Source organism: Lynx canadensis, chromosome D2 (genome assembly GCF_007474595.2).
Source record: "Lynx canadensis isolate LIC74 chromosome D2, mLynCan4.pri.v2, whole genome shotgun sequence".
In the NCBI taxonomy this organism is placed as follows: Eukaryota; Metazoa; Chordata; class Mammalia; order Carnivora; family Felidae; genus Lynx; species Lynx canadensis.
The window spans coordinates 38,188,063-38,213,966 of NC_044313.2; the positions used below are offsets into that span (position 1 = coordinate 38,188,063).

Genomic DNA, 25,904 nt, shown 5'->3' on the forward strand with positions numbered 1-25,904 from the left:
TTTTGGAGTTTCTATTTATTTGTTGACTGACGAATCCTTGAACAGTTCTATGTTCCAGGCAGTATTTTAGGAGAGGGGGACAACAGTGACCCAAGTGGTCCCTAAGCTCCTGGAGCTCACATTATAGATGATAAATCTAGTCCTGCCAAGTAGTGAGAAATCCTGTGAAGAGAGTGAAGTGGGACATGGGATGGAGAGTGGTAGAGGATGGGAGAAAAGCGAAGAACATTCTGAGGAGGTGACATTTAAGCAAAGACCTATGAAGTGAGGAATGAGCAAATGCCAGGCCCAGAGGAGGGAGCATGATAGGCGTGTTGGAAGAACGTGAGGAGGGCAGTGTGGTTGAAATGAGGGGCCATGACGTCCTCTTATTCCTGGCTGGATTTTCCAGCTTCTTTTGATTTTTTGTTCCTGGGTAGCAAGTCTGCCTCCTGAGCTTGTCATTTACTTTCCCCCTTGGTCCTTTTGTTGACTGTGTTCCACTTCCCTCTGCATAAACAAGCTGAAGTATCAGAAGCTGGCCTTGAAGGTGTTGCTCTCCTTTGCTGATGAGGACTTCCTGGTTCCCTACTTCAGGGTATAAACACTCCTTGGTGAGAAGAATTGGGTTTGACTTTGCAGGGATCACTGACATTTGGGGATGTGGCTGTGGCCTTTACCCAGATTGAATGGAAACACCTGGATGCTGCTCAGCGGGCCCTGTACACGGATGTGATGCTGGAAAACTATGGGAATCTGGTGTCAGTGGGTAAGGATGTCTTTTTAATTCAAAATTGATTTCCTGGGCAACTGTGTGTTTTCACAGGGTAAATGATTTGGGGTATTTAAATCGTAAATGGGAAGTTTTGTTTGTTTTTAGCATGGACTTAGAGGCTGGAGTTTACGCACAGTCCCATCTCTCAGAAAGTCAGAACCATACAGAGTTTAAGATGGCAGCTATGTGTGTTGTCTAGCCCAGTTTTCTAAATTTTCCATCTCAGGATTTGTCTGCCACCAACAATAGGAATTCTCATCCTCAAGGAGGCCTGGTTTTCTAACTGACCTTCCCTCCTACCTTTGTATAACTAGCATGATTTGGACATGATTTGGACATCCTCATACCACCCTCTAGGCCTCTCTGATGTGGAAACCTTCCTGAGACTGAGGTCTGGGATGACTGCTTGTGCTCATGACCACAGTCACATTCCTTTTGTGTTTTTCTATGAACAGGGCTTCTCTCTTCCAAACCCAAACTAATCACCCAGTTGGAGCAAGGGTCAGAGCCATGGATGGAAGTACAGCAAGTTCCATCAGGTACTTGTTCAGGTGAGTGAGGCGGGACCATTTCAAGCAGCAGCTCAGCACACAGAGTGGTGAGGAGGACTTGTTGGTCACAAGGCTCACCTCAGAGGGCGCGTGTCTGTGCAGCCTCGTGGGGGAACTTGACACCGCTTTCCTCCTCTTAATGTCATCGCTGCGTCAAATGACTTGCCGTTTTTCTCCTCATTCTATCCGTGCCTGTGGAGAGCTGCTCCCTTCTCGAGGGCCTCAGGCCCATGACTTCTCGCCTGAAATCCTCAGTCTCTTCATGTGTTTTTTTTCTCCCTCCCTGTTTTCAGGCACTTGTTGGGCTGTACTTTGTTTCTGTCTTCTGTCCATTTTCAATTCCTTTCAAATTCTCTCATGGTTAGCTTAATAAATGACTGTATATCCTTTTCTGGTTTTAATATCCATTATCTTTAATCATATAGTGGCAGTGGCAGATTCCAAGTGTAAGCATAGTTTCCTAACTATCAGATAATTACTATTTTTAGCAAACAAGTTGATGGGGAAGCGTTTTCTCCCCTTTTAAAATGTCTCTGTTATCCTTTGCTCTTGGCTCTCATCTTTTTTCTATGTATACTTGGCATAAATTTCTGTAAGTCGCTTTCTTTGCATCATAATTCATTTCAAAGTCTTTAAACATGATGTTTCTCTCACCTACAACATTTATCTTGCTAGTATTCCTTTTTTAAAAACTCGTAATTGTCATTTTGCCTATATCATCTTCAGAGAAACTTTTATAATTATATTTCGTGGAAAATACCAGTGATATATATAATTTGTTTAACCTGGGGTTTTTTTTTTTAATGTTTTTTTAATTTATTTTGAGAGAGAGAGAGAGAGAGAGAGGAAGAGGGAACATGTGTGTGTGTGAGCAGGAGAAGGGCAGAGAGAGAAGGAGAGAGAGAATCCCAAGTAGGCTCCATGCTGCCAGAGCAGAGCCCAACTCAGGGCTTGATCTCATGAACTGTGAAATTATGACCTGAGCCAAAATCAAGAGTTGAGTGCTTAGCTGACTGAGCTACCCAGGTGCCCCTGTTTTGTTTTGTTTTGTTTTTTAACGCTTTTCAGTAATTCTTTTGTTCTTACTATGTTTAATTTTTTTCTCCTAAAATTTTAAAAGTTTTATTTATTTATTTTGAAAGAGAGAGAAAGCACAAATGGGGGAAAGGCAGAGAGAGAGGGAGAGAGAGAGAATCCCAAGCAGGCTCTGCACCGTCATTGAGGAGCCTGATGTGGGGCTCAAATTCACAAACCAGGAGATCATGACCTGAGCAGAAGTTAGTCGCTTAACCGACTGAGCCACCCAGGCACCCCCTTTCCCTCTAAATTTTTGTGTAGATTCCTTATTGAGTAATTCAGTAGTAGTAGTAACTCAGTCTTCCTTATTCTTTGTTCTTTCTGTTTTAATTTTGGTATTTTTTGAAATAAGATGTTTAGAATTTAGATGTAGTAAAAACTAGCAATGTTTCCTTTGATATTTCTTCCATCCATTTAGAAGACTAATAAATCTTTAGACAAAGATTTCACAACCCTTCCATGTTTCACAGTTCATCCTCCTTTTCTGCATATTCTACTCTTTTAATTTTTAGAAATACATATGGTACAAAATTCAGATGGTTCAAATTGTATGCAGTCTTCTTCACATACCTTTATTTATTTATTTTTTTAAGTTTGTTTATTTTTGAGAGAGAGAGAGAGAGAAAGAGAGAGAGAGGGAGAGAGAGAATCCCAAGCAGGCTCCACACTGTCAGCACAGAGCCTAATGTGAGGCTCCATCCTATGATCCTGGGATCATGACCTGAGCCGAAATCAAGAGTCAGATGCTTAATCGACTGAGCCACCCAGGCACTCCCTTCACATACCTTTCTTAATCATCCAGTTCCTCTCCCTGGAGGCATTCTTATATAAATTTATTGTGGAAATTTCTAGATATAGTGTGTGCTTTGCAAGAATATACATGTATTCCTTTTTTTTTTTTTAAAGCACACGGTAGTACAGTATTGTGTATCTTTTGTAATATCTTGGAAATCATTTCAAATAGCTACATCATTTAGAGTGCTGTTTTATTCTTTTTTTTTTTTTTAACGTTTATTTATTTTTGAGACAGAGAGAGACAGAGCATGAACAGGGGAGGGGCAGAGAGAGAGGGAGACACAGAATCTGAAACAGGCTCCAGGCTCTGAGCTGTCAGCACAGAGCCCGATGCGGGGCTCGAACTCACGGACTGTGAGATCATGACCTGAGCCGAAGTCGGACGCTTAACCGACTGAGCCACCGAGGTGCCCCGAGTGCTGTTTTATTCTTAATGGGTATACAGTGTTTCATTTTGTGGATGTAGTGTAACTTATGTTATCAGTTCCCTGTTGATGGACATAATAACTATGAATGATGCAGTGATTATCTTTATACACATCAGTTCTCTCAAGTACAAGTAAATCTATAGGATAAATTCTAGAAGAATTTGTAGGTGAAAGGGTAAGTATATTTTTAAATTCAGTGAATATTACCAGTATCCATAGAGATTATATACATTTATACTCCTAATGACAATGTATGGATGCCAATCTGATCATACCTTGTCAACAGTGTCTTATACTTTTTGATCATTGCCAAACTGATAGTTAAAAACTTTAATTTTATTGTAATTTTAGTTTGCATTTCTCTTATCAGGAGTGTAGTCGAGCATGTGTTTTTTTTAAAGTTTGTTTTATATCGACTTGTTTTTGTATTGTCAACAATAATGGTAATGATGGATATGATAGTCTTTTTGTGTCTCTAATAGGATTGTGTCTAGGATTCTCCCATTTAGCTGGTTATTGGGTTGGGAAACCTGAATGTTATTATGTAGTAAGTATTTGATTCACCTCTTTTGGGGCACCTGGGTGGCTCAGTCAGTTAAGTGTGCGACTTCAGCTCAGGTCACGATCTCACAGTTCGTGGGTTCGAGCCCTTTGTGCTGACAGCTCAGAACCTGGATCTCACTTCAGATTCTGTGTCTCCCTCTCTCTCCGCCCCTCCCCCACTTGTGCTCTGTCTCTGTCTCTCTTTCTCTCAAAAAATAAAAAATAAACATTAAAAAAATTTAATTCACCTCTTTCATTAAGAAATTATTTATTTTAAAATAAGCACGATGTTGAATTTTATCAAATGCCTCTTGGTTATGATGCAGAGCTCGACCTCATGACCATGAGATCATGACCTGAGCCGAAATCTAGAGTTGGACGCTTAACTGACTGAGCCACCTAAGCACCCCTAAATTAGTATAGTATTTTTAAATCGAATACTATGTAACCAACACTCAGGTCAAGGAAAAGAACCCTGGGAATACTACTAAATAACATGCTGATCCCTCCCAATCATTAGCCGTGTTCCCCTGCCCTAACCCCTCCCCACCCAGACTAACACTGAAGTTTATTTGGCCATTTTCATTCATTGTCTTTTGTGTAGACCAAGGATTCTTAAAAATTTAGCATTCATCAGAATGCATGCTTAAGTACAATTACTAGGCCCAGCCCTCAGAGTTTTTTATTTATTTGGTTTAGAGTGAACTGAAAATTTTTACCAAGTTCCCAGGTGATGCTGATGCTAATGCTACTGGACTGGGGACCCTGCTTTGAAAACATGAAATGAAATGGAGTATTTCATTCATTGTATTGCTATACCATAGCTTATTGCATATATTTGGATGGATATTTGGGATATTTCCAGGTTTTGACTAATATTAGAGATGCTGTGAACAATTTTATGGGTTATCTTTTGGTTCACATGTAGATACATTTCTTCTGGGCACATACTTAGGAGTGGATTTTCTATTTTATAGGATATGCATATATTCAACTTTACTACATAATGCCAAATAGTTTTTTAAAGGTTTGTACCATTTATATTTCTACCATCAGTGTGTGAGAGTACTCATTTTTCCATATCCTTACCAGTGCTTGATATTGTCAGTCTTTTGAAGTTAGGCATTCTTTGGGTGTGTTGTGTATCTCATGTGGTTTTAATATCCTTATCCCTGATATCTAATGAGGTTGAGGGCATTTGCAAATGTTTATTGGCCATTATATATCATCTTTCATGAAACATCTATTCAGAGAGCCCTTTGTTGATTACATATGCAGTATCACCCTTCTCTCTGCTTTTCATTATTAATGGTCTTTTGATGAATAGAAGTTTTAATTTTAATGATCTCTAGTTTATCAATCTTTCCCTTTCTTGACAGTGCTTTTTGTGTCCTTTTTAATAAATCTTTCCCCAAGTTCATGAAAACATTCTTCTATGTTAACTTCTAGGAGCTTTATTGTTTGCCTTTTAGATTTATCATACTTTTGAAACTGATTTTTTGTGCATGGTAAGAGGTAGCGTTCATGTTTAACTCTCCCAAAAAAGTACCAATGTTCCTCACTGCTCTGCAAACTACCTTTGTCATAAAACAGATGTCCATATACTTGCATTTCTCTTCATATGACTAATTTGCCTCTACCTACCTTTACAATCAGTATCTTGAAATTTTCTCTAGTTTAACCATTATACATTAAATGTATATCCCTTTAAAGGCCATTTGAAGGATCTGGGCTGTTACTCACCAGGCTTCATTTCTTGCATTTTCCTAAAAAAATAAATCTTAGCTCTAGTATCTGATATATGGAATCATAATAAATATAAATACAAATAATAAAAATATAAATATATGTGTATGTGTGTATATATCTATATCTGTATATAAGAAAAATTCATTCAGTAAAAGAATTGATCATTGATTGTTGATTTATCACAAATATGGCTTCATTAGTTTTCTGGCATCTACTTGTCAGAATCATCTTGCATATTTTCTCTTGGGTCTTGTGTGGGTACTTTGTAACAACAACAACAACAAAAAAGTGACAATTTGGTATGTTCTTTTTTAGGTATGTTAAAAACTTAGATTAAAGTCTAGAATCTTTTAGGCCTGAGAACTGTTTTGGTTCCTTAAATGTTTTGTCTGGTTTTTCTCTGATACATTAAATATTGGTTCTCTGTTAAATTCTCACAATGAAATGTTATCCTTAAGTTCTTGGAGACATTAAAATGTTCTCAGATGTACTACCCTACAGGATTCTGTGCTAGCAATCATGGTTTGCTTTGTGATACTTGGTTTTCTCTCCAAATTTGTGTGTATTCTCACATTCTCATCTATTTTTGGAGGGGCGGGTTCTGTGTTGCCTTCCTAACTTGCCAACTTCTTAGATGCTCTTTGCGTTCTTTAAATACAAAGTTTATAATATAACTTTCTGCCATTTCTTTAGACACCTACTTAACTGTTATCTTTAGTCTTGCCATCTTTTCTTAGCAAGAGTCACAAGTGGGATGAATTAATTTTACATAACCCTTACTTGTGTAGAAGAGAACATTATTCTTATCCTGTGCAGCTCACACTTTCAGTATTTCAACATAGAGAGTGTTTGAATTAAAAAAATTTTTTTCAGTCCAGGAGTACTGGTTTGAAACAAAGGTGTCCACCCTAAAGCAAAATACCTCTGAAGGATCTGATCTGGGAGAACAAACAAAAATTGACATGATGGAGAGAGGCCTGGACTGGGAGGGCAGAAGTTCCTCAGAGAAGACACATTATAAATGTGAGGAATGTGGGAAAGTCTTCAAATATAATTCCTCCTTTATTAGCCACCAGAGAAATCATACTGGTGAGAAACCCCATAAATGTAATGAATGTGGGATAGCCTTTATGAGCAGCTCATCCCTTTTAAATCATCGTAAAATCCACACAGGCAAGCAACCCTATAGATGTATTGAATGTGGGAAATTCCTTAAGAAGCACTCAACATTTGTTAATCATCAGAAAATTCATTCTAGAGAGAAACCTCATAAATGTAATGAATGCGGAAAAGCTTTTGGAAAGAACTCTATCCTTTTACGTCATCAGAGAATTCATACTGGTCAGAAGCCCTACAAATGTAATGACTGTGGGAAAGCCTTTGCTCAGAATGTAGCCCTTACTCGTCATGAGAGAATACATAGTGGAGAGAAGCCTTTTACATGTAAGGAATGTGGGAAAGCTTTTAGGGATAACTCAACTGTGTTGGAACATCTGAAAATCCATACTGGTGAGAAACCGTATCAATGTAATGAATGTGGAAAAACCTTTAGGAAGAGCTCAACACTTGTTAGTCATCAAAGAATGCATACCGGAGAGAAACCCTATCACTGTAGTAAGTGTGGAAAATCTTTCAGGTATAGCTCATCCTTTGCTGGACATCAGAAAACTCATAGTGGAAATAAACCCTATCAATGTAATGACTGTGGGAAAGTCTTTACGAAGAGCTCAACCCTTATTGGACATCAGAGAATTCATACTGGAGAAAAGCCCTATCACTGTAAGAAATGTGGGAAATCCTTCAGACATAGCTCTGGCCTTGTGGAACATCAGAGAATCCATACCGGAGAAAAACCTTATGAATGTAATGCATGTGGGAAGGCTTTTCCTCAGAGTTCAGCCCTTAAACAACATAAGAAAATGCATAACAAAGAAAGAGCCATCAAATGTAATTAGTGTGGTAAATCAGGCAAAAGTAATTATTCTTTTTGACCGTCAAAGGGGAGACATTCGACAAATCACACACTTAACAAAAATAGTCTGCGTACCTCTATCCTGGAGAATTTCTCAGTTGTGAGGATGTTCACTGTAGTATGGTTTGTATTAGTGAAATATTTGAAGAACCTAAATGTTTATCAATATGGAAATAGTTACTATAGAACACTATGTAGCAAGTAAAAAGAATGAAGTAGAGCTCTATAGAGAGCCATAGAAATATCCCCATACCTTGTTCCAGTTAAAAAAAAGTAAGTTGCAGAAAATCCACATATTGTGGTCCAATTTACATTTTAAGAAATGAAGCTATTTTGTTTATATGTATATATCCTATGTATTCAAAAAGATCTAGTAAAATAAAGTCCAAAAGTTTTTTATCTTTGAGAAGAATGTTTTTATTGGTATGATGAAGTGAAATTTTTACTTTGACTTTTCTTTTGAAATATTTAATCGCATATACATTACTGTATAATTTAACATAGTTAAACCTAGTTGTCTTTCTAAATAAAAAAATTCAGAAGCCATAAAAATAAAATAAATAACCACATAAAAAGTAAAAGCTTTTGTATGACCATAGGCTTCATGGCGTTAAAATACAAAGAGCCAGACTTGGAGAGAATATTATCACCATTATAAATAACAAACAATACTTAGAATATCTAAAGAGTTCATAAAGGTACATAAGAATAATATAAAAATCCCAGTGGAGAAATGGCTTGGAATATGAATGTACAGTTGGCAGAAAAAGAAAATATAAATAGTCCAAAAGAAATAACCAGCTTTAGAGAAATGTGAATTAAAATGATCAGATTTTTTTTTGTCATTCTTGGCAAAAATTAATAAGATAGAAAATATTTTGTACTTTTGAGGGTGCAAGAAAATAGGCACACTTACATATTGTTGAAGGAATTGTGAATTAATGAAGTGTTTGGTGATGAGAAGCATAATTTGACTGTGTCTGCCAACTTTTAGAAAGCTTCTACTCTTTGACTTAACATTTCTACTTCTTAAAATCCAATAAAGAGTAAAGGCAGTCTTTAGAGCACTATAGTAATGCACAATTTGAGTCACCATAATATCTATCACTAGGGCAATGGTTAAATTAAGATAACATGCATTCTTTGGACTACCATGCAGTAATTTAATACATAGCAATTATAAGGCAATCATTCAATCAATAAACACTTAATGGGTTAATTTTTTAACCGACACGGAAAGATAACCAAGACTTTAAGTGGGAAAAAAGCCAAATTATATAATGGTGTAGGGCCCCTTTTATATAGTCTGTGCATTACTTCAATCTTTTATAATACAAATATATCAGTGGTAGTTTAAGACATAAGCTAAAGCCAGATTATTTATGAATTTTATAGAACAGAAGGGAAAGGAACTAAACATTCAACTCAAGAAACTAAAAATGGTTAGTATTAATTAGTAGCACCGTTGGGCATATGTGTGTTATTAGTGAAAACTGGTTAAGCTTTGGATAGCAGTTTGACAACATGAATGTCAATCTAAATGTATGCTTCCATTGACCCAGAAAATCCACTCTCAAGGAAATAATTTGATTAGCTTACAAAGCTTATATTACTCATCATAGCATTGTTTATAATAAAATCCTGAAAAGAAGTGGGAAAAACACCTAAATTAGGAAAACGTTTAAATAAATTATAGACTTTCAGACTGGCATCCCAGTTACTGCTGGCACATAACAAGCCACCCAAACTTAGTTATCATTTTGTTATACTCACAGACTTTGTGAGTATCAAGATTCAGAAAGAGCATGGCAGGGACAACTTTCTAACAGTGTGAAGTTTGGGTCTCAGCTGGGAAAACTCAAGACTGGCATTGACTTAACAGTTGCCTGGTTGAATCATTTAAGGGCGACACAGTAGAGTAGCCACAAGTGGCTATTGAGCAGTTAAAAAGAGGTTAGTCTGAGTTGAGATGTGTTATAAGTGTAACACATACATTGGGTTTTGAAGATGCAGCATGACAAACAGAAACTAAAGTCTCTTGGTCATTTTTATGTTATATATCAAAATGATATTTTGGATATATAGGTTAAATTAAATATTAAATTTATTTAAAATGATTTTAATGTGTCTGCTAGAAAATTTAGTTATATATGCAACCCATATTTGGGGTTCGCATCGTATTTCTATTGGTCAATACTGATCTGAATGCCTTCTCACAAATTTGGTGGTAGACGGGATAGGCTAGAACCTCAGGTAGGGCTTTCTGTACAGAGGGCACCCTGGCAGGACAGCTGAAGCTGAAATAGGTGCAGCCCGGGGCAGTCCTGGGGCTCTCCATGCAGAGGGTGCCCTGGCAGGATAGCTGAAGCTGAAGTGAGTACAAGCCAGGATGTCCCGGGGTGCTCAGCACAGGAGGCACCCTGGGGAGGGGGGTGGCTGGAGCAGAGGCAGGGCGTGGGTCTAGGGTTCCTGGGGTGCTGCTTGCACGGGGTGCCCTGGCAGGGTGGCTGGAGCTGAGGTGGGTCATCGGTTGGGGGTTCCCAGGGTACTCCATGAAGGGAGTGCCTTGGCAGGGTGACTTATTTATAAATGGAAGTTTGTACCTTTTGACTCCCTTCACCCATCTAACCCCCCTCATCATCATAGATTAATTTGCCATGTGCTTATTTATTTCTGGGCTCTCTTCTCTATTCCGTTGATCTGTGTGTCTGTTTAATGCCAGTACCATACTGTTTTGATTGCTATAGCTTTATAATATGGTTTAAAATCAGGGAGCATGTTGCCTCCAGCTTTGTTCTTATCAAGATTGTCTTGGCTGTTCCAGGTCTTTTATGGTTCTATACAAATTTTGGGATTGTTCTATTTCTGTGAAAAATGCCATTGGAATTTTGACAGGGATTTCACTGAATCTGTAGATTGCTTTGAGTAGTGTGGACATTTTAACAGTAATAACTCTTCCATCCATGAGCATGGAATATCTTTCCATTTATTTGTCTTATTTGATTTCTTTCATCAATGTCTTAGAGTTTCCAGTGTACGGGTCTTCCACATCCTTTGTTAAATTTATTTCTAGATATTTAATTCTTTTTGATGCAATTGTGAATGGGATTGTTTTCTTGATTTCTCTTTCTGATATTTTGTTATTAGTGTATAGAAAAGCAACAGATTTTGTATATTTCATTTCTTTTTTAAAGTTTATTTTTATTTATTTTGAGAGAGAAATAGAGGGGAAGTGGGGGAGGGGCAGAGAGAGGGGCAGAGAGAGAGGCAGAGAGAGAATTCCAAGCAGGCTCCACACTGTCAGCACAGAGACCGATGCAGGGCTTGAACCCCCAAACTGTGAGATCATGACCTGAGCTGAAATCAGGAGTCAGATGCTCAACCAGCTAAGCCACCCAGGCGCCCCTGTGTATTTATTTATACAACTTTACTGAATTCATTTATTAGTCTTAACTTTTTGTGTGTGTGTGCGATGTCTTTAGGGTTTTCTATATATAAGATCATGTTATCTGCAAATAGTGACAGTTTTGCTTCTTTCTAATTTGAAATAAAATGCCTTTTATTTCTTTGTCTTGCCTAATTGCTCTGGCTAGGGTTTTAATTACTATGTTGAATAAAAGTGAGGATAATGGGTATCCTTGTCTTGTTTCTGATCTTAGAGGAAAAGCTTGTAGCTTTTTACTCTGCGTATGATGTTAGCTGTCCTATATGGTCTTTATTTTGCTGCGGGGTGTTTCCTCTTACCAACTTTATTGAGAGTTTTTATTGTCAGGAACAGATGTTGAATTTGGTCATATGCTTTTACTGTATGGGGATGATCACAGGATTTTTACCCTTCATTTGGTTAATGTGTGTCACCTTGATAGATTTGGGGATGTTGAGCCATAAAAACCAACGTGAGCATGAGACAACATGAGACACACGCATGAGCACCTTTCTGGGAAATACTGGTGCTGTGGAGCACGGCAGAGGGAGAACGTGAAGATGACGTCCTCTGAGGTCTCTGGAGAGAATTACCGTGTGCCCTTACCTGTGTGTTCAATTACAATCCTGCCCTTCGCGCCGCAGCTATGAAGATAAACTAATAGGCTTCTTTCACAGAAACACTGAGTGCCTTGGTCTCTTGTCTCTTGTTGTGCCCTGAGGGTGGTAGCCAGTCAAGAGCTTATTTCTACATTGGTTACAGTCCTGTGGACCCATGGGCATAAGCCCCACTGGGCACCAGGTTCAGGTGACCTAGAGTTGTCCCCCTAGGCCAGAGCTGCCAGAAGTGGTGTGCCAGAGGAGGGCATAAGCTCCCTCCTGGGAGATAACGGGTGAGCTGAACAGTGAGGCAGAGGGACAGTGCCAAGATGGTGCCAGCCATCTTCCACCTCTGGAGATGCAAGGCCCCTGGGGTGTGCGTTCAATTAGAGGCTTGTGCTTCAGGCCATCACTTTAAGAAAATACTCCTTTTTAATTTTTTTTTTTTTGAGAGAGAGAGAGAGAGAGAGAGAGAGAGAGAGCAAGTGAGCATGAGCAGGGGAGAGGGGCAGGGGGAGAGAGAAAGAATCCTAAACAGTCTCCAAGCTCAGCACAGAGCCTGATGCGGGGCTCGATCCCCACAACGTTGGGGCCAAAATCAAGAGTTGGACGCTCAATGAACTGAGCCACCCAGGTGCCCTGAAAATACGCCTCTTTCACATGAAGTCTGGGCACCTCTCAACTGGCTGCCTCTTGTGCTTTTCCCTGGGGTGAGTCCAAGTGTGAGTGTCCCCCTGCCTCCCTTTTTTAAAGTTTATTTATTTATTTTGAGAGAGAGAGCACAATGGGGAGGGAAGAGAGAGAAGAGGAGAGGGAGAGAATCCCGAGCAGGCTCTGCATTGTCAGTGTGGAGCCTGACGTGGGGCTCAGTCTCAGGAACCATGAGATCACGATCCCAGCTGAGAGCTTAACTGACTGAGCCACCCGGGCGCCCCAAGTGTGAGAGCCCTTTAAGAGCTGTTTTTCAGTTCACTCTAGTCTTGTGGGTCTCATGAATGTGAGTCCTGTTAGTTTTCAAAACTACATGTTTTGGGGACTCCTGTCTTCAGTCTTAAAAGTTGGAATAACCAACGTGGGGCTAAGCTCTTTGCTCCTCAGGTTGTGTATTCCCTCCTGATTGTGGTTTGCTGTACTAGGGTTAGGATTTATGGCAAAAGGGTCTCAGCCTCTTCTACCTGCTTCAATGTGAGGTTTTTAAATTTGTGTTATATATAGGAGTCACTCAGCTAGTTTTTAGTTTTGTAAAGAGGAAATGGTTCCATATGTGGCTGTAGATTAAATGTATCTGTGGGAAGAGGGGAGTCCAGGATCTTCTTACAGTGTCCTCTTAAACTGGAACTCTCTTTTGTTATTACTGTAATATAAGCAGCCAACAATCTTTGAAGAAATCTAATAATACATGTATCAAGAATAGAAAGAATATTTTTAAAGGTCCTTTATATTTTCTGACCTATTTACTCCTTATTTACTAGTTCTGCAGAACTAGCATTCTATCTATATATAGCTGTGTCTGTATGTATTTATCTCTACTTACCATGCAGAAACTTTCCACAGCTTTAAAGAGCTCTTCAGACTTATTCTTGGAAGTCATGTAGCATCAGTTCTGCTATTTTTTTGTGTTTGAAGCGGTCACAAGCTGATCCAGATTCAAGTGGAGGTGAAATAGACTTCCATCCCTTCGTGAGATCAGAGAATTTGAGGGCAGTGTTTTTAAACTGCCTCGTTACTGAAGTATCTAATAAATTTCTTACAGTGCAGGACTGCTAGAGACTAGCATTTACGTCTTCGTATTAACTTGTATCTGGGTTAACTAATCTATGTCTTGCCTTCTATGTTGTCAAAATAAATGTTTATTTTTAAATCTTAAGCTCTCCGGTGAATCTTAAATCATGATTTCCTGTTTTGGTTTATCAGTAAGTAAATCTCAAGTTGTTCTCCCAGACTTTTCCTTTTCTTTTCATAGTATCTTATCCTTTTAGAAAATATGTTCTATTATTGCTGTATAATAATCTAAATATTTAGTGGTTACACCATCACTTTTGAATTCTCTCATGATTCTGTGTTAGGAATTTGGGAAGGCTGTTCTTACTGGGGTCTCTCATACAGTTTTGGTCAGATGTCACTTGGGGCTCCAGTCATCTGCAGGTTACACTTGGCTGGACATCTACAATAACTCACTCACGTGGCTGGTAGTTGATGCTGGCTATCTGTTGGGACCTCAGCTGAAGCTGTCCACTGGAGCACTTATAGGCAGCTTTGTCCATCATAGTGGTCTTAAGATAGGCTTTTCACATAGCAGCTAGTTTTCTCCAGAGTAAGTGTCTCAAGAGAATTATGTAGAAATTTTTCACACCTTTAAAGAGCTCTTCAGACCTATTCTTGGATATCATGTAGCATCAGTTCTGTTTTCTTATTTGAAGCAGTCACAAGCCTACCCAGACTCAAGTGGAAGGGACAGACCCCCATCTCTTCATGAGATTAGTGTTAAGGGACTTGTGTGCAGTGTTTTAAAAATATCTCATTGTTACTGAAGTATACTTTACACGTGAGAAAATGCATAGACTGTAATGTTGAGTTCAGTACACTTTGACAATTCTATAGACCCAGGCATCCACCATCTGAAACCTGAAATAAGGTATGGCGCTTATTTTCACTCTATAAGGTTGCCTTGTGCCCTTTTCAAGTCAGTCCTTACCCAGTCCCCTCCCCCTATAGTTAGCCACTATCTGACTTCTATTACCATAGATTAGTTTTTCTTGGTGTGTATTTGTGTTCTTTCACTCAATATAAAGCTTTGAGATTCTTCCATATTATTGTATCAGCTGTGTTATTTTTTATTGCTGAGTTATATTTCGTTATATGAACATACCCCAATATATTATAACTTTACCTATTGTTGGGTTTTATCCAGTTTATGACTATTATGAATTGGGGTGATATGAACATTCTTCTATACTTTTTCAACTGGTATCAGGGTATCTTTGGGAGCAATACTGCATCACTGATCAAACCCATAGTATTTCTAAAACATTTCTGTGTCCAGAGACCTTTGATATAATTTACCTCTTTAGATCATAAGGATTTGCTATCAAGCTTTTTGGGATGAATTCTTACCAGTGGTTTTGAATCCAATACAAGATTGATTTGAACATGTAAAGAAAAGATCTTGGCATTCATAAGGGGCTGATTTTTTTAAAAAGACTAATGATGTCAACTACAGATTTAAAATCTCTATCTGTTATACACAGAACAATCTCCCAGTATGCGTGAGATTAATGGAGTTACTTTGGGAAATCAGGTCCAAATAAACTGACAGAAATTATGAAACATATGTGATAATGATAATAAACAAGACATTTATTTTTCATATTCATTTGGGGGAAAGGAGAAAAGTCAGTATGCCCTACCCAATGATGGTCTTTCTGAAAGAGTCTGCATTCATTCCATAGAATTGGATAGGTTGCTCGATCTGAGGATTTTGTACTTTTAATTTATAAAGAGAACTTCATTTGAAGAGAGTGGTCAAAGGGTGAGTCTTTGTGAGCAGCTTCGCTGGTGCACGGCCAGACTCCCCCTCTGAGTAAAGCTTTTCCCACACTGGCCACACAGATAGGGTGTCTCTCCTGTGTGGATTTTGCCGTGCAGGATGCAATTCCCCCTGGTGTGGAAACTCTTCCTGCACTGTGTGCAGGCATAGGGTTTCAGGCCTGTGTGGACTCTGATGTGAACAATTAAGCTTCCTTTCTGACTGAAGGCTTTTCCACACTGATCACATCTATAGGGCTTTTCACCACTGTGAACTCTTCTATGAACAGCAAGGTTACTTTGATTCCTGAAGCTTCTCTGACAAATAGCACACTCATACGGTTTCTGTCCAGTGTGGAGTCTTTCGTGAACGGCCAGACTACCTCGTTGACTAAAGCTTTTCCCACACTCCTTGCACTGATAGGGCTTCTCTCCTGTGTGTATTCGCTGATGTGTGACAAGATTGCCTTTGGCCCTGAAGCTTTTTCCACAATGGGTACACTCAAAGGGCTTTTGACCGGTGTGGATTCTCTCATGCAAGGTTAAACTACCTTTTTGCCTGAAGGATTTTCCACATTCCTGACACTCATAGACCCTCTGTCTCACTCCAGGTGAATCTTCCTGCAGTGTCTTAGAATCTGGGGATTTTTGTTCCAGCTTCTCCCTTCTGAAAGAATTCTGGAAATCCCAGCTTGAGGATCCTGTGGCCTCAGAGTGGTCATATTTGTGGTGGGCTTCTGTCATCACATCTGGTAAAATGAGAGGGAAGTCATGTAAGATGCACCAATATGCTGAGTGGGAAGAACAGGGAAAAAAGAAACAATGCTTTGAGTGCTTAGGTGCCAGCCATTATACTATGAACTTTGCATAGATAATTTAATCCTGAGAACAATACTATGAGATTGCTACAGATAAGGAAATGAGAGCATAGGGAGGTTGTCAAAGACCTTGCAGCTAAGTGTCAAGTTGGGATTCAAACACAGGCATGCTCCACAGTAGTACATTGCCTCTAAATTTAGTTTAATTTAGCCTTAGGCTCAGAAAAATTATGAAAACTACATAGGATCAAATAGAGCCCCATATCCAAGCTTTATCGGACTCCAAAAAAGTTTATGGATCCAGGTTGCGTAGGGCCTAAAGCTCTAAAATTTTGGAGGCACTCCAGTAAGAAAAAATATAAAAGTTGTACAGGCCCTGAAGAAATCAATAAGTGAGAAATCCATCTCTATACCAATCTGTTTTCCTGACTGTGGAGTAAGCTCCATGACAACAGAAAAAATATATATCAGATCGCTTTGTACATTACATCTATTATCTAATCCCTGCAACCCTGCAAGGTAGAGTTTATTGTCCCATTTTACAGATGAAGAGCCTGGAGCTCAAGGAAATTAAATAATTTATCTGATACCATAGATCACGTTAGGACAATTATAGAATCTGATCCAAGAAACTTTCCCCTTTAAAATCCATGCTATTTCAATCTATTAAGCCACGGTGGAACTGAGACCAATTTTGGTTTGGAAGTTATTCTCAAACACTTCCTATGCAGATGCTGACTGACAGCGTTTTCCGTATTGCCCTGCCTCTGAGCCTCCTACTGCACTGGGCCCTTCATCACTATTAACAGTTTTCTTGGAGTCATCCTAGGAAGATTTTCTCCTCGTTCTTCTGCCTTACCCTTGTTCAGTGACTGTGCTGAGATGTAAAGCTGCTCGTTCATTTTCTCAGAGACTACCTCAAAACTGCGTCCATATCAAGACCATTCTCTTGCTTGATTTCTACCGCTATTTCTAATTTTAGCTTGCAAGCTTTCCTTGTAACCCCCAGGAACAGTGAACTCCTCCAAAGAAATGTCTCCTCTGCTTCCTCAGTCTGCTGACCAGTGCTTGAGGACAGGGACACGGAATGTTGTGAGCTGAGGGCATCTCAGCGATCAACCGACTCACTCACTGAAAAATGCTACATTCTGAGCATATCTTCCGTGACAGTCCAGCAGGGTAGCTGTTGGAAATCCAAACATGTCCACGCCTGCCGTATGACCTTAATCACCACCTCTTCATATGATTCTTCCATGGGCTGTTCTTGAACACCTGAGGAGGAAAAAGCAAACAAACAAAAAACAACAACAAAAACAAACAGGAAAGGGCAGGAGAATTGATAAGTGAGAAGGATAAAGTCAACATGAGCTCCAGTTTGGGGTGAGTAAATGGAGGAAATCTGGACTGATATAATCCAAGTCACCTATAATGTGACTGCAAAGTTGGCCAAAAGGTGCCATGACCACACATAAATGAGTCAAACTGGAAACACAAGGTGGGAAAGCAGAGAACACATAAACATAAATCTCTTCCTGCCAATCCCAAGATAATGGTCACTACTGTTTGTACTTTAGCCTTGGCATGTGATTGGGATCTCCCACTTCCTTTCCCCATCTAACCACCTTCTCTTTTATCCTTCAAGCCTCCAAAGGAATTCAGAATCTAAAAAAACCCAACATTTCAGCCTTCATGATTGGTTTTAGGATGCAAATGGCTCTAGCTCTCCCCTCCAGATCCCCCTAGGTTATAAGGACAGAACAAGAGATCTCGTATGTTTACCTTTTAGCAATATTTAGGAGGTTCCAGATCCAGACTGCCCTCTCCTATTCTTCAAGGTATGAGAATACCAATTCTATGTGTAAATACTTGCCAATTCTTGGAAAAGGAAGACCTACCCCAGACTCCCAAAACCAAGCCAAGGTACTCCAACTAGGATTAAGTAACCTGCTCCAATTCTCAGAGCCAATAAGGAGTCAATGATAGGCAAAGGATCAAATTAAAGACTTTTGAGGTCCAAAGTCTATGCCCTTACACTAGACAGTTCTCTAATCACTAAAGAGCTGGTGAGAACTTTTATAAAATGGAATCGAATGTAACAGTGCTTGACCAGATTTTACTAATCTTCAAGATCCTAGGAATCCTCTTGCTCCATATTATCTTTTTCTATCCCTCCCCCCCCCCTTTTTTTGAGTATTTCCTTCTTACTTTAGGATCCTCATTACCGAATTCTTACACTTTATGCAGTGGTTCAATGTATAATCCTTATTTCCATCTAATATATTTCATCAAAATGCTCGCCTCCTGATTTAATGCAATAGCAGTGTGATGCTACAGTGCTTTGTTTTGTTAAAGGAAACAAATGCTACACTTGACAGCTGTACACTTGGCTACGTGTTGTTTTGACTGGAGAGGCATTTAAAACTTGTATTTGGAAAAAAACAAAAAAACCCAAAAAACTTGTATTTGGAGGCCTCACTTCCAATTTGGAGTAGAAGCTATAAAGGAATCCTCTGTGAGAGCGCCAGGATGCTACAGGGTGTTCATTTGTTGGTTCAAGGTGTTACTGCTCAACTACTGCACATCCATCAAGAGTCAGTGGAAGAGGCATGAAAACTGCTACCCAGGGTTGGACTCTGTCTCTTGGGGCATCCAGCAAATAGTCTGGTCCGAACAAGGGGTAGAATTTATAGCTCTACCTCTGCGCATGCTGAGATCTTCCAACAAGTAACAACTCAGCTGTGTCTCTTGATTAAAAAAAAGGACATTGTCTTATTTTTCTCCCTAGGTCACAAATCTGAGAAAATGGTTTCCAGAAGATTTTAAAGAAGTAGCTTTATTAGTAGAAAATTGCTTTTCCTATCAGAAAGGCTATTTATCCTTTTGAAAAACTCAGAATTAGGCCATGAGAAACTTGGATTCTTGCCTTGTCTTCTCCATTACCCCCACACAACCTTAGGCAAGTAACCAAACAGCCCCGGCTCTATTTTCTCACTGACTAAATGGGTTAAGGACACTGTCATATCAGGTCGATCTTGGGAGAACGAAAGAACCAAATGTGCAAAATCTCTGCTACGACCTACAGACTGAAGGCCTGATGCTGAGAGTCCTCAGGAGAGGCCCAGCAGAAGGGGTAAACTTTGCTGTCTTGGTAACCTCTTGGGTGATAGTTTTAGGGTTAGAAGATGAGAGGAGGGTGATTCTTTTTCTCCGCACATCTGAGTCCATTTTGTCCTTTCTCCCATTCTCCACCCTGACAAGTCTGATCTCTCTCCCATTCCCCCTCCCTGGAGATTGCGTTTTCCCTCCCGGACCGTGTCGTGAAACCCTCGCTGCAGGCCCCTGGGCACACCTGCCTGTGGCCTCCCCCTCCCGCGTCTCCAGGGTGCGGGGCCTTCACCCATGCTCTGCCCTGCGGAGCGGCGGTCGGAGGGGCCTCTGCTCCCCCGGGCACACTCTCCCCTCCCGCCTCAGCACCCCACCCCGGGCCCGCCCTGCGTGCTGGACCTCAGCACCCCACTCTCCGGTCCAGCTGGACCCTTCTGTGCGGGCCGCACGCCTCTCCCCTCGCGGGCGGCCCCCCTCGGGGCTCAGGCCGGCCGGGCCTGCTCAAGGCCACTGGGGCCTCGGAGGGCCAGGGGGCGGCGGCCCGCCCACGCGGCTCCGCCTTGCCTGGGCTCACTGACCCGGCCGGCGGCCTCACTCACCGCAGCGGCGCGCGCCCGCAGACAGACAAAGGCCGGCGCGGAGCCCACAGCAGCGCCGGCGCGAGCGGACCGAACTACAACTCCCAGGAGGCTCCGCGCGAGCCTGCCCGCCGGGTCCCGGGCCTTGGTCGTCCCGGTTTCTCGGAGCACTGTGGGAAACGTAGTTCGGCGGCGCGCCCTTGCGCTCGGGCTCTGGAGGGTCTCCACCGGCGCGGGGTCCTCAGGCGGATCCCCTTTGGCCTCAAGGAGGAGGCGCCTTGTCCACTGACCCAGACGCAGCCGCTCAGATTAGCGAGGCCTGGAATAGCAGCCTCGGGAAGCCGTCTGCTGGGCCAGGAAATCGGGAATCCGGGGTTCTTGCAGAGCTTCGTGGAAGGAAACAAAGTCTTGGCGGGGGGGGGGGGGGGGGGGGGGGGGGGGGGAGAAGAGTCTTGGGTGCTTAGGGGTTATGAGTCGAGCCTTTGCATGAGCGAAGACTAAGTTTCTGTAGTTACAGCTCTGAAGCTAGGAGCAGATCTTTCAAGCAGAGACTACGGGGAAGAATTTGTCACAACTAAAGAATTTCGAGGGGCTGGAAGGTCGATACTGCTGTCAGGTGTAGGGCTATTCCCTTCAGATCTCTTTAGTAAGAATCTTGTCTTGAGTTTGCATATCGGCTCCACCACTGATTAGCTACCGGACTCTGGATAGGCTTCCTACCCTGGTGGGGAGCCCGGGGTATGGTTAGGTGACCGGACAGGTGCCAGGTGAGTTTCTTGGGAGAGCCAGGGCCCAGGCCAGGCAACCCCCATTCTGTTCCGTAAGAGCAAAGACAGGTATGTGAGTGAACCCAGAAAAAGTTATTCTTCATATACCTTGTGAATTATGGAGAAATTTCTCATGGAGAAATTATGGAGAGAAAACAGTGTTTTGTAGGGTAACAAATTAGATTTTTCTTCTTAACTGGAGACCTAACTGAAACGTGGAGAAATTTTAAGTCCTGAAAACCAGCACATGGAGCAAGAGCTCTTTTTTTTTTATGGGGCGTCTGTGCAGAGCCCACTCAGACACAGGCATGAAGTCCTTAGTCCCGTCGTGTGATACTGCGAAGGGACAAGATTGCTTTTGAGCATCTACGAGATAAAGGATCTCTAAAAATGCCCTAAGACCCCTTCAAGTGCACTTTTATAGGATCCTGGCCTCCCCAAGAGGGGATTTGGACAGGGAAGGATGGCTGCAAAGTTCCTGAGGACGGAGGCTGCTGTTGCCTGGGGCTCGCTCTTTCTTGGAATCACCTTTGCTTTCCTTCTTCCTGGAGCTCTCTTGCTCTTTGTACCTCTCTTCAGGCTCCCTCCTCCAGAGCTTCTAGTTGGAGACCTGTCTCCTCTTGCTATTATGTTCTTGTCCTTTACCCCAAAGCCACCTACCTGTTAAGCAAAACAGAACCAAAAATTAATTTCACAGAGCATATACAAAGTGTTAAGTAATATTAGTCATTACCATCACCAGTAATACATCATTACTTAAGTTCATTGAATCTGTGTGTGCCGGGCCCATTTTGGTGTATGTGCTGCCGACGTGAGCACATGCTGAGCCTGTTTTAAGTCTCAGGTACTGCGATGGATGTTGGGGACACAAATGCGAAGATGCACTCCCTTCTATGAAGGGAGCTGACAGTCTAGTTGAGAAACAAACACACTACCTTCTTTAAAACCTGGGCCAGCAGTTGCCTCACTGAGAGGTCCCTGCGTGTGCAGTGGAAACTTCCCTGACATCTCCTACTCCTGAAAGACCCCTCAGCACCACTGCAGAGCTCCCTGTGGTGCCTCCTGTCATTCGTTCCAGAGTCAGGGAGAGAAAGGGGTATTGCATCAGGGGATGGGGCACAATCCCTACTCTGTCTCTTCCTTGTAGAGCAGCCACATACTCTTATTTTTTCAAAGCCCAGGAAGCACACAGCAAAAGCCAGACCTAATGTCTGATTCGGCGATGCTGTATGAATGTCTCTGCTTTCTTCTCTCCCAAGGCCGTGCCAGTAGGGCTGCGTGCATCACCTCCCAGACCCCAGGACCAGGAGTCATTTCGTCTGCTGATAGACAGCACCAGGCGCCTGGAAGTCACTCTGGGTCTGTTGGTTCTGTGGAGGGCAGGATCAGCTGTGGACATTAGGACAAGTTTCAGATCTCACCAGGAAAGTAGATGACAAAGCTTTGGTGGGAAAAGGTGGCTGTAAAGGAGGACTTGTAGTTACTTTTTTCACAAATCTACATAAATTCTCTTAAGGAGTCTCGGGAAAGTAGGCATATTGAATGGAAATAGGGGAGAAAGCAGTTAGGCCTGGAGTTGATGCAACCTAATGCTCCCTAGACAGACACTTAGCAGTCTTCACCCTCAGCCTAAATGGGGCCCAGTTTTCAACCACCACCAGCAACTTAAGGCCCACACTCAACAGGAGGCGGGGGATCCGGGTGATGGTGTCGGCAGTGTAGATTTGAACAATTGCTGAAGAACTCTTTCCCGACTTTGCGTGCATTTCAGAACGGTAGGCAAGGACAGATAATTCAATAAATGGTGTTAACGACAAAAGGCTAAACATTTGGGAGAGAAATAAAGTGAAACGTTAATCTTACTATAGTCAAGATAGCCTCCAGATGGATTAAATACAAAATGTAAAACTCAGATCCACAAAAGGCCCAGAAGAATGTGTGGATTAATATTTTTATAATCTTGGCTTAGGAAAGGCTTTCCTAACCATGGTAACAAAGGTAGAAATAATAAAGAATAAGATTGCTGGATTTGACTGTATTAAAATCCAACACTTCTGTGTGTCAACACCATTTATGAAGGTAAAATATGACAAGCTGGGAAAATATTAGTAACTGTCATATTTAAAGATAACATACAAAAAAAAAACCATTTCATTAGAAATCTGGCAAAGGACAGCACCTCACAAAAGAAAAAAATAGAATTAAAGAAAAATTCTCAGACTTGCTATTAATCTTTTTAAAATGCCAGGTGAGGGGCGCCTGGGTGGCGCAGTCGGTTAAGCGTCCGACTTCAGCCAGGTCACGATCTCGCGCTCTGCGAGTTCGAGCCCCGCGTCAGGCTCTGGGCTGATGGCTCAGAGCCTGGAGCCTGCTTCTGATTCTGTGTTTCCCTCTCTCTCTGCCCCTCCCCCGTTCATGCTCTGTCTCTCTCTGTCCCAAAAATAAATAAACATTGAAAAAAAAAATTAAAAAAAAAAAAATAAAATGCCAGGTGAAATAGGAAATTTTTTTCCCTAACTACTTAATGGCAAAAATTACAGAAGGGAGTAGGGCAATGGACGTTTTCATCCATGTGTAGACTGAGACAGTCTTTCGGATTAGATGTGTAGTGATATGTATCGAAAAGTCCTAAAAATGTACATACTATGTCTAGGATATTTTCCCCAGGGAGGCAAAAATCAGATAATTGTATCCTAAATGTGGAATGAAAGCTGCAGGATCCAAGTTTATAAAGTAAGTTATTGACTTGCAAGGGACTTGTGGTTTCTTTGAAGGGAGGGGCTGCCCCGGAAGTTTCCATGAGATGGCATGATGCTCAAGTCCTTCCCTTGCTGCCATAGTTCTGAGCAGTCTTTGGGTCTAGAATGGTAGAATTTGCCCTCCTGGAAGAGTTTATCAGAACAATTCTCATTATGTCTCAAGTCTGTGTTTATTCTAGTCCCTGCCAAAAATGCAAGCCCCTTTAGTCATTTGTCAACAGCCGTGTTTTATGTCTTCCGTCCCCCTGTTCTGTATACTCACTGAACTAAGCAGCCTTCCCATCCCTCCAAAACCATCCCACTATGTCCATCATGGAGGCCAGGGCTTGGCAGAGAGCTGGCTGTCTCTCAGGCCCCTTTTGACCAGTGGCCAGGCTTGAGGAGCTGACCCTATTGAAAGAGAGGGATCTGTGCTTTAATGCAATTCTCTGGTAAGTTTGTTGAATTCTCAGCTAGAGCCATCCAAGTGTCTCTTGACTTGCTAGCTATTTCTCAGGGCTGGAAGTCATCCTGGCCTCTCGTTGGACTAGCCATTCCTGTTCTCTACAGCTGCTTCTGTCCCTTCGAGCAAATATGTCTTGTGTTTGATCTCACTATTCTTACCTGATACTAATAATTCGGCACTAGAGACGCCTAGTGTGTGCATCTTCACTTTTGTAACTTTGTAACTCCCCCAGCTGTTCAAGTCTAAATCATTCGTCCTTGTGGAAACTATTTGTGCAGGCTTCAGACAGATTTTTATCCTTGCCGTTTATTTCTGGCATGTAACTAGTTATGCCTTTCTTCATTCAGTTTCTTGATGGAGTTGCTTATAAAGCAGAAGATGGGAGGGGCAGTTTGGGGGTAGGGATTGATGCCCCACACTTAGTATATATTTGGGTCTATTTCCAGTGCTAGGGCCCAGGCCATTCTTTCCTGCTGAGGCTTTAATGCTCAGAGCTGATTATCCTTTTTGGTATCACTTAGTGGGGCTGTCTTTAGGATCCCTTTGGGATATACTTATGGTGCTGCTTGGCCCAGACAGAGGAGGTGGCCTTTGTTGTGTGGGTGAGTGTAGTCCTCTCATAATGACCCATTTGAGGAGCTGTCAAGGGCGAGCATGAAGTACTGTGTTTCTGTAAGCCCATTTTGTAGGAAGGCCTCCCAAGCAGCCAGATGGTGAGGGCATGACTGGGACTGCAGGGAGAGACAGAAGTTGTTCTGCTCAGATAATCTGTTGGATGTCATTTCCAGCCACACCCAATTCCTAGCTGCAGCCCTTGGAGCCTGGGTTCTTCACTGGGGGCCCGTGGATGGGCCGCATGTGGGTCTGTGAACTTGCAAAATGGCGCAAGTGAACTTTCAGGGCAGATAGTACTTACTTTTCATCAAAGACTTGGTTGACCTCTGAAAAGACTAAAATGATTATTTTAGAGAATCCGTGAGTAAACAGAGATAGATCATTTAAAACTTTTTTTCTTTTAACTTTTTTTTTTCAAGACAATTTTAGACTTACAGAAGAGTTCCGAGAACAATACAGGGGTTGTCATATTTATCTTTCACGCAGCTTTCCCTCATAATAACAACTGAGAGAATTATAACAACAATGGAAACCAGGAAATTAACATTGACACAATACCCAACAGTAACACTTGCTGTAAACCACTGGTCTTACTGAAATTTCACCAGTTTTATCCCTAGTGTTCGTTTTCTGTTCCTGGGTCCAGTCCAGGATCCCACATTGCATTTGGTCATTGTGTCTCGCTCATCTTCTCTTATTTGTGGCATTTCCTCACTTTAAAGAAGAAAGTAAAATCTGTTGGGAGTGATGACATTAAAATGCAAGGTAAACGTAAGGACATACAAATGATTGGCCTCCCTCTCTTCTTTTTTCCCTTCTTATTCATTTTCCTTTCCAAGTAAAACTTAAAAATTAGTTTTATTTTTATTTGCTGTAATGGAAGTAAAAAAGTTATGGTTTTTATTTTAAAATAAGTAAAAAATGCAACTGTTGGTTTAAAGTTTAAAAAAAACATTTTTTTAAACACTTATTTATTTTTGAGAGACAGAGAGAGACAGCATGAGCAGGGGAGGGGGAGAGAAAGAGAGGGAGACACAGAATCTGAAGCAACCTCCAGGCTCTGAGCTATTTGTTAGCACAGAGCCCAATGTAGGGCTCGAACTCGTGAACCATGAGACCATGACCTCAGCTGAAGTCAGATGCTCAGCCGACTGAGCCACCCAGGCACCCCTGCAACTGTTGGTTTTAAAGGCTTTACAAGCTTCGACCATGTTTCAGAATAGTCAAACACATGTCTTGAAATATAAACCAAGCAATTGTAATCATCATACACCTGACTTTACTGTGTAGTAAAGAATTTAACCTTGCCCCCAAAAGGTCAGACTTTTGTCCTTGGGTTCCGGAAGGGGACCTCTAAGCTCTTGGAATGTCATGCTTGATGGTGTCTTCATCTGCCATGA

General features: G+C 41.4%; 2 protein-coding genes across 4 annotated transcripts; one reads left to right on the forward strand and one right to left on the reverse strand.

Annotated features, from left to right (window-relative positions):
• The first annotated feature begins 302 nt into the window (after window positions 1-302).
• ZNF485 (zinc finger protein 485) lies at window positions 303-8,251 on the forward strand. Its single transcript, XM_032595160.1, has 4 exons — window positions 303-324; window positions 602-748; window positions 1,210-1,305; window positions 6,771-8,251. Exons 1-4 carry the CDS (start codon window positions 303-305, stop codon window positions 7,850-7,852), a joined length of 1,347 nt encoding a protein of 448 aa, XP_032451051.1. The 3' UTR covers window positions 7,853-8,251.
• Window positions 8,252-15,225: 6,974 nt separating this feature from the next.
• Window positions 15,226-20,013, reverse strand: ZNF32 (zinc finger protein 32). Of its 3 annotated transcripts, none has more exons than XM_030334739.1 (3): window positions 19,940-20,013; window positions 17,368-17,507; window positions 15,226-16,166 (listed from the first exon to the last, which is right to left on the reverse strand). In XM_030334739.1, the coding sequence occupies exons 2-3, from the start codon at window positions 17,435-17,437 to the stop codon at window positions 15,415-15,417; spliced, it is 822 nt and encodes a 273-aa protein (XP_030190599.1). In that variant the 5' UTR covers window positions 17,438-17,507; window positions 19,940-20,013; the 3' UTR covers window positions 15,226-15,414. The 3 variants fall into 3 exon arrangements, with proteins under 3 accessions (XP_030190599.1, XP_030190597.1, XP_030190600.1); XM_030334737.1 differs by having other exon boundaries at window positions 15,226-16,208; XM_030334740.1 differs by lacking the exon at window positions 19,940-20,013 and having other exon boundaries at window positions 17,364-17,443.
• Between the last annotated feature and the right edge of the window lie 5,891 nt (window positions 20,014-25,904).

What these genes read in the sequence shown, in the direction of transcription:
- ZNF485 (XM_032595160.1), top strand. Translation starts at nt 303, where the DNA reads ATGATAGGCGTGTTGGAAGAAC. An exon ending in TGGGAATCTGGTGTCAGTGG is followed by an intron (nt 749 to 1,209) that starts GTAAGGATGTCT and finishes TTCTATGAACAG; the next exon opens with GGCTTCTCTCTTCCAAACCC. An exon ending in TCCATCAGGTACTTGTTCAG is followed by an intron (nt 1,306 to 6,770) that starts GTGAGTGAGGCG and finishes AATTTTTTTCAG; the next exon opens with TCCAGGAGTACTGGTTTGAA.
- ZNF32 (XM_030334737.1), bottom strand. Translation starts at nt 17,437, where the DNA reads ATGTTTGGATTTCCAACAGCTACCCTGCTGGACTGTCACGGAAGATAT. An exon ending in TCAGAATGTAGCATTTTTCA is followed by an intron (nt 16,209 to 17,367) that starts GTGAGTGAGTCG and finishes CTTCCCACTCAG; the next exon opens with CATATTGGTGCATCTTACAT.